Here is an 8,761-nt window from a genome sequence, read left to right as displayed (position 1 = left end):
GCTGTGAATCTAAGCTTTCCAATGATATATGATTAAAGGGTATAAGTAAGCAATAACTTGTTGTATACTGATATTGTTTGTCATATAACATTTTATGGATGGAGGGATGAAAGAAGAGTTATACACAGAAAGTTACTATTGCTGCACTGCTATCACACATTTTCCAACTCTAGGGACATAAACATTTAAATAAGTTACCATGAGACATCGTCCACCCGAATGAGCCCGCCCGACCGACCCCCCTGGCTCATGATCTATGGTCATGTTAATTTAACTTCTGTAGCACAGCTAGAACAATCAGTCAGATGTTTCACAGGATGTATAAATCTGAAGCATCCTCTTGGCGTTTCTACCCACTACCATATATGGTGATGAGAGGAAGCCCAACATTTGCACTCAATACATTTTCCTGTTCCCAAAACTAGAATCTATTAGGAACAGGACAAAGTTTTGTAGACTTTACCCTTTGACAAAGTTTTTTAAAAATGCGTTGTTTAAAAGGAGTACAAGGGCGAATTGAGTTATTGCACGCACTTCACAGAGTAGGCGTTCCCTAACGAAAATATGCAAATTGCAATTAGAACTCGCCAATAGGATCTCGCTAGCTCGCTAGTAAGCGGCTTCGAGGGCTACATGCGCCTGGTGGAATCGTCAATGGCGGCATCACACTTGCACAGAAATAAACATGTATTATTTGTAAAGTAAATTGCATAGGCCAATTAGCCCCAAAATACTTATAAATATCTGTATTTTATCATCCCTAACGAAAACGACCAATTGAAAGCGTGAACTATGCAGAAAGTTATTTCAATTAATGAAAGTCCTTGCCTCCGCCCCTCTAGTGCTACAACACATCCAGCACGTTCCGTATTTATATGCAGGTGCCTCTCATTCGCTGCTTCTTTACACTTTGCTGCAGAACAGAACAGAACTCTTGTGAAATTGCGTCTCTTAAGAATATATTGTACTCGTTTCTGCAGAGCGAGAAGGGCTGAATTATTGAAACATATGTATCAGTGAGCCTAACGCACGGACACTATCGTGGCAGTTTCAGTAACATAACTTTAGAAGCTTAGTTAAATTCTTCATAAATCGCGAAAATGCCTCTTCTGCAACATGCATTGGACACAGACTTGGAGCGGTTAGCCCTGGACCTGATTGTCCCGTCCCTACTTGACCAAGGATTCTTTTACGTGGATAACTTCCTAGGAGAATTGGTTGGACACTTTGTTTTGGACCAAGTGAAAGAGCTGCACAGCTCTGGAGTTCTGCAGGACGGACAGCTAGCTGGTCCTGACCGGAGTTGTGGGATTTCCAAAAGGAACATTCGGGGTGACAAGATAGCCTGGGTCAGTGGAGTTGAAAGGGGGTGCGAGGCTATTAACATCCTCCTTACTTTAATCGATAAGTTGGTTTCTCATTGCATCGGCCGACTTGGGAAAAGTATTATTCGAGAAAGATCAAAGGTAAGTTGTGCGACAATTGTGCAGAAATTGCGTGTATTTCCTTGGTTTTGAAGGTGGAAAAAAAACGTGATCACTTTGTCCTTATATTCTATTTGATTATGTTAATATTGTATCTAGAGCTATGAGTGTTGAACGATATTTAAGGGATAATCATCGAGGGGCTATGCATTAAATGGAAAATAATGCACACTGTGGAAGGTGTGTCCCACGACGAGTAGCGGAGTGGCACTAACCTTCGTCCGAATTGCTTTGTTTAACAGAGAACGCATGGAGCACCGAGACTATCCCGCTTTTAACACGGCTATGATTGAATATATTTGCTGCTAGAAATGTGTTTAACACCAACTGATGTAGCTTGTTAGCAAGTTTACTAGATAGTAACAGTAACGTTAGTTGCTCTGGACATAACCATTGACCAGACTTGCTACCATCCTCATAGCTTGTTGTTATGAAAGTCGAATTCCACAACCCCAATAATGTTTTCAATTTGACTTTTGCTTTCAAAAGCAGCTCAAACAAAACATGTAAGAATGAACTTCATAACCATTGAATATTACTATGCATTATAGGGAAATAATGCACGCTCTAGAATGCCCTTCAAGCCAATCAGAAACGGGTATTCAACAATGCCATGGTATAATTAAGCATCAAGCACAAGGTAGTGCTGTATCACGAATACAGTCGCAGGTAAATGGCGTTGTGTGGCCCGAGGCGATGGGTCAGTCAACCCATTTACCTGTGACTGTATTCATGATACAGCACTACCTTATGTCTTGCTGCTTTTATAAAACTGTTACCTACATTCTAAAATTACAATTCATTAAATATTGTATATATATATTAGTTGTTTTTGACAAAAATTAATGTTTGATGTGTCTGAGTTAGCTGAAGTTGGCTGGCTCGAACGTTATCAGAGTTTCTAAACTCAGAGGCACAACATCGCAAGACTTCCAGGAACTTTTGTAAAACCGACCAGGCCTGGGTTTGAGAAGTAAATGAGAGAATTGAGACATTCTTCCTTAGTTATTCATTTTTTAAATCTAATGGCAAAACCTAGATTTGAGCCAATGTTCAACCACTTTGTTTAACATCTTATTACTCCAAACTTGTGAAAGTGACAAATTGACACATTTTAATTTTCGTAAAAAAATAACTATATCGATGGAGGCCCTTTTTGATTTTTACGGCCTGCGCAGTGCTGCATGAGACGACCATTCGACATGTGTTTCACAAGTGTGATCGGGGATTTCTATTGGAGAAGCAGTTTTAGCCCCTCTTCATACTGTACTGTCTTTGATTTAAATGTCAGTGAACTTTGGATAACCACCATTTTGTGTATTTATTACTCCCCTTTTTATCCTCATGCATTTATAATAATTGTGTGTCTCCAAGACAGAGTTCGCAAAAAAATTTGGGCCAAGACCCCATTTTGATATTTGAAAAGTCTCGCAACCCCACCCATGTGAAAATAGTTTTTTTATTTGGGGCTATGGCAGTGAATTGAGAAACAGTCCAACAGTATTTCTGATTGTCTTCTCAACTCACAATCGCATACTTTTAATGTGGGGGCAGTCAATTGCTAATTAGTCTGACATAATGAATCTTATCTCACCACCACTAATGAGATGGGTGTGCTTGATGCATCAAAGCTCACGTCAAAGCTTCTCAGTCAGGGGGCGTGGTCCACAGTGCGCACCTCATCTCAGCTGTCACACCCAACCTGGATTGATATTTGGTTTTAATGCAGACGAGCGTACTGAATCCAGGTTCACACAGATATGAGCTGGCGAAGGGTAGCCTGCCATAAGTTTTATGGTGCTTTCAAGACAACCGGGAACTTGGAAAAAATAAGATGTCGTGATTTGATATCTTATTTTTCTGTCAGTGATCTTTAGGTCGGAAAATCAGAGCTCCAGAAAGAGGCCTGAGTTCCCAAGTTGGAATTCTGAGTTAGATGACGGTTCTTACCAATCTTTCCCAGACGGAGCTCGTTTCTTTCTGAGCTCCCAGTAGTATTGAACGCACTGAAGTCAGAAGTCGGAGATGTCAGAGTTTCCAGCTGTTTTGAACGCAGGCATTAATGCTCAGAGGGAGACTGCAAGGTATTCTCTTTTAGTCCCTTTGGCCTACACACCGTCCCCATGACGGAGCCCATCTGTGCAAAAGCCCACCGTTCGATCCCATATGGAATCAGTTTTTCGACAATATAGCCAAGCAACACACTTGAACACACTGAACCGTTTCACTAGGCAGTTTCAATCTTGGGAATTGTGAGAAATAACAATATGTCCTTGTGAATAGCATCCCCTGACATGTATGGCGAACAAAAGTCAATGCATGGCAATCTCGGTCCTCACAGCGAACGTCCATTTGGAGAGCATAAGCTGGGGAGTTTGAGGTGTTTCAGTCCGTTTCCTCTTGATTGCTAGCAATATCATGCATTATTTGTTTAACTGTGTTATCTGATAAAGATATTAATGTGAGTGTCTGTGCCTCTGATTCCCCACGCATTGTTTTCACCATATCAATTGCGTCCGGTAGTGTGTGGTTTCATAGCGTGGCAGAACTAGCCAATCAGGCAGACGCAGGGAGAGGTATGTTACCTCTTAATTTCTAAGTTCACACATGACCCCACATATAATACAAGATAATTACACCAGATCGGACAAACTGACCCTAGCCCCCCAGCACATAGACTATTGCAGCATAGATGCTGGGACACACACACACACACACACACACACACACACACACACACACACACACACACACACACACACACACACACACACACACACACACTTTACATCCCACCACGCCCTTCTCTCTTTTGCACATGCCTGGATCCTGCTCCCAACCTTATGTAGACAACTCATTGATCAGATGGACTGATTATAAAAAGTAACAACAAAAGCTAGCTGTTGTTTACCTTGATTTGAAATTAAGAAGAAGAGCACAAAAAAAACAGACGTTATCTCTAAAAGGATTTACAGATCTAAGTCAATGGATGTATAGAGTGAGAGAGCGGGGGGGGAGGGGGAAAGCGGGGGGGGGGGGTGGTATGTAGACATAGCAGTAGTACATGTGGAGTCTGCTGGCTCACGCTCCACACGTAGCTCTGTCATTAAACCTTCAACATCCTGGCAGCCTGCCAGCTTTGCTCTGTGTGTGGACTTCCCCTTCCTCGCTGTCTTCCTTTCTCTCTTGTTTCACGTGTTTTCACTGTTCTTTGACAACACTGTGCGTACATGCATACGTTCCCCGACTGTAGACCGTAAACACTGGGTGTGTCATAATACTCCTTTCCTCAGCACGTGCTGAGATATGATGCTGTGCAAATGAACTAAAGGATCACTTGACCAGATAAGGCCCTTGTGATGTTGCTTCTGAAGAGTGATTTTATTGCAGATTTATTATGTAGGTGTATGCATGCATCAATCGATCAGTAATCAAAGGAGAGAAGTTTGATTTATATGATGCATGTCTAAAGGTTGCTGTTAAATTGTAAATGTAATTTTCCCTGACATAAGACCACAGATTTGTCCCTTTGCATTGTATCCTAGCAACTGGAAAGGAAATGCATAGTTTTTTAGCCACCGCTGTGCTTGTCACACTACCTTCGGGGAAGTCACTTATTAGGCAACGCAGTGGCTGAATTCAATGTGTAGGCAGTCTGAGTCCAGTGACCTTTTTCTGTAATGTGAGGGTCGAAGGAAGGTCAAACCTCTATAGGCACGAACAGGACCTCCTGTTTCCTAAGGGTTAGGAAGGTACAGCTGTTTTGTTAGGCTGAAAGAATAGGGCTGTACAACCACAAGGTCAAATAGGAGTTGCTTATATTTGTCCTGTTGCACACATTCTGTACAAGTGCTTGGTGAAATGCAAATGTTAGGGTTAAGTTCCATCCTCAAGGAGAGATCGACAGATGTATTTATTTTTTGCCTCGGGGATTCAAACTAGCAACCTTTCGGTTACTGGCCCAATGCTCTAACCGCTAAGCTACCTGCCACATATTGTGGAATCCCATTATCTGATCATGTTTCAACAAAATATTTGGATCCAATCCTGTTCCATTGCATCTGCACTGTATCACACATGCAAAATATCACAAGTTGCCAAAATCAAATATCATTTGACAAAATGTTGTCTTGACTGGGCCTCTAGCAAACCTATCTGATCCAATGTGTCTACTCTTGGCCCCTTGACCACAAGTGTTTTCATTAGCATGGCTTTGATGGCTTTTCTTGGCTTTCTTATCACAAGATAAATGACTGGTTTGGTTAATTGTGTTTCCTTGGACTGCTAACTGAATGCACGTAGGCCAGTCCTTCTGAAACCACAACGCACCCTCTCCACGCAATGCTTACAGGAAATTTTTGCCACAAAGGTATTTACCCATAAATCTGGTCTTGTTCTATTTTTGTCTCTGAAATGCAGAAGCTATTTCTGTATTCTTAGAATATTCCAAGGCCACTGAAAAATACACAAATACTTTCCCACACGAAGGCTTCTGTAATTGGGTACACTACATACAGTCTGTTGTTTGTTACATATTATCTAATGATTATTAGCGAGTATACTAAATATAATGTGGAATGGAGTCAGAATTGATGTTTTGTGTTTGTCTATTTCAGGCGATGGTGGCGTGCTATCCAGGAAATGGGACGGGATATGTTAAGCATGTGGACAATCCCAATGCTGACGGTCGCTGTGTCACCTGTATCTACTACCTGAACAAGAACTGGAACGCAGAGGTGGAGTGGTAGATTCATTACACATGCATTCCATAATCATTAAATTAACTACACAAGTATTATTATGATTTTTTACATATTTATTGAATATATATTAAACATTGTTACATGTATACATTCTTCTTACGTATATTTATTGTCACCTATTATACAATTATTTAGCTGCAATCAACACCAATCCTTTTAAATTACAGGTACATTTCCAAAAAAGTCACTCATTGTTTAGTTCCCGCTATAACATAATGAACGATTGTCATTATATTTAAGCATGGTTTATTTTTAGACTATGAAAATGTGAGATATTGCCATAAAAATAGTACGCCCACCGCTTGTTGGAAAACCCCCTTTGGCTTCTGATCTTTGTCAAATGCATACCAAGCCTCTTCTAGCTTAACTTCTTATTCTGTGAAGCTGAAGTCAACAATATGTATTTGTTATGTTGCAGGAGCATGGAGGAATTCTTAGGATTTTTCCTGAGGGCAAATCCTACGTTGCAGATGTTGAGCCCCTGTTTGACAGACTGTTGTTCTTCTGGTCAGATAGAAGGAATCCACACGAGGTGCTGCCGTCATATGCAACAAGGTCTGTATGATGCATCACACTGTTGTTATGAAAATCTGTATAATAATAATAATAATAATGTGATAAAGATGCAGTGTAATTATGTATTAATCATTTAGAATTTTGCTTTGTTCCAGATATGCTGTAACAGTGTGGTATTTTGATTCAGAAGAAAGAGCAGAGGCGAAGAGACGGTTCAGAGACTTAACAGGTACATTTCTCCACTGGATCGATTAACTACGTTACATCTATGTTGAAACAACCTCCGCTAACGCTTTACATTAAGTTGCTCTTATTCCTGCGCAGTAATAAATTGCAGTTATATAGTACTGACATTCGGTTACAACCTGTATCCTAATCATTAAATGGCATTCATCTGTCTGTTTCAGCCTCCACTCAGGACCAGGACAGAAGAACCCCGTGAACTGTGACCTTTAGAGACTCCATCTTGTGTGACACAATAGAACAATGAATCCCAAATCCTCCGTGCTGACTGAGAGTTTTCACACTTTGATCTAATCACTGTCTGGATTTTGGTATCTCTTCTAAAAGCTACAAAGATGTGTGCTTGATGGCTTTGTACATAATTTTTCTATTAAATTATTTGCTGCTCTTTCAATAACCAGGGTACTCATTACTGTTTTTAAACCAAAGTGTCCTGGATCAACCCAAATAACACTGTACTACTTCTTGAAATGTCTTCATCCTCCCGAGACCCAGCAATTCATTTTTGTCCACTCTAATGGACAGTAATTGTTGATCCGTATCTCTGAGGCCATACATGCCACTGTGTTAAGTCCTGTTGTAACTTTGAGAGGACATTCTGGGCTTTTCAATGATATCACATGTTTGGGGGTGGGACTTTTTAACGTTTTCTTGTTGTATTTTCAAAATGTTTTTTACCTACTGTAGAGGCTTTAGACAACGCCCAACATTCTAAAATAGGCCACTTCTTTTACAGGCACGGTTCTAATTCATTTTCCCCCTAGATTAGTCATGGTTCTTGTTGCAAATAAAATCAAATGTATTCCACAAGTTTTTATTGTACAATTTGGCTAAGCTGTAATTAAAATGTGTGCATATAAAGATTAATTGAGCTGACAATGTCATGTTGAAAAGCACAAAACCAAAATGGACACCTGTTGTGGCTCAAAGACATTGTCACATCGTATATCTTGCTTTAAGTTGGTAATAACATCTGGAGTACTCAAGGGTGCATCTCAAACGGTGACCTACTTCCTATGTGGTACACTACTTTTGACCACAGGCCCTTTTGACAGAGTTTTAAATCATCCGAGTCCTTACGAATTTATTACATGTCAACAATCGTTATAACTAGTTGAGTAGTTATGAGTGACTCCCAGCACTTATGTCATTATTGATCGCGCTGAACAGATGTCTTCGACAATAACTGCAGGTTGTTTGAGAAGCTTCTGTATACACCTTGTGAGAAGAAATCAATGATTGATGCAACTTTCAAAGCTTCACAGATATACAGCACTTGTATTGTTGGCTGTAAACTATTTTAGTGCGGAAAATCGGCTTGTATGCTGGTGGATATAGCCTACAGTATGGTGAATAAGAGTGGTTTTGTAAAATGTTTGTTTCAAACAAAATAAAATATTTTTTCACCTGAATATTGTCACTGTTTGTTCTATATTTGTATCTTAAGGTTACACTCCTAGAAAAAAAAGGTGCTTTCAAGTCAAATTTGATTAGTCACATGCCCTGAATACAACAGGTGAAATACTTACTTTACGAGCCCCTAACTGACAGTGCAGTTTCAAAAACTACAGATAAGAATCAGCAATAAAAGTAACAAGTAATTAAAGAGGGGGGTGGGGCAATGTGAATAGTCTGTGTAGCCATTTGACTAGATGTTCAGGAGTCTTATGGCTTCGGGGTAGAGACTGTTTAGAAGCCTCTTGGACCTAGACTTGGTACCACTTACCGTGTGGTAGCAGAGAGAACAGTCTGACT

At 40.2% G+C, this 8,761-nt stretch overlaps 1 protein-coding gene across 1 annotated transcript; it reads left to right on the top strand.

The window, feature by feature from the left end:
• Window positions 1-655: 655 nt before the first annotated feature.
• LOC118362733 (prolyl hydroxylase EGLN3) lies at window positions 656-8,418 on the top strand. Its single transcript, XM_035743306.2, has 5 exons — window positions 656-1,466; window positions 6,101-6,220; window positions 6,666-6,802; window positions 6,919-6,992; window positions 7,171-8,418. Exons 1-5 carry the CDS (start codon window positions 1,101-1,103, stop codon window positions 7,203-7,205), a joined length of 732 nt encoding a protein of 243 aa, XP_035599199.1. The 5' UTR covers window positions 656-1,100; the 3' UTR covers window positions 7,206-8,418.
• The last annotated feature ends 343 nt before the right edge of the window (window positions 8,419-8,761 follow it).

This window comes from Oncorhynchus keta, chromosome 29 (genome assembly GCF_023373465.1).
Source record: "Oncorhynchus keta strain PuntledgeMale-10-30-2019 chromosome 29, Oket_V2, whole genome shotgun sequence".
Taxonomy (NCBI): Eukaryota; Metazoa; Chordata; class Actinopteri; order Salmoniformes; family Salmonidae; genus Oncorhynchus; species Oncorhynchus keta.
The sequence above is the reverse complement of the archived record's forward strand: the minus strand, read 5'-3'. Positions and strand labels throughout refer to the sequence as shown.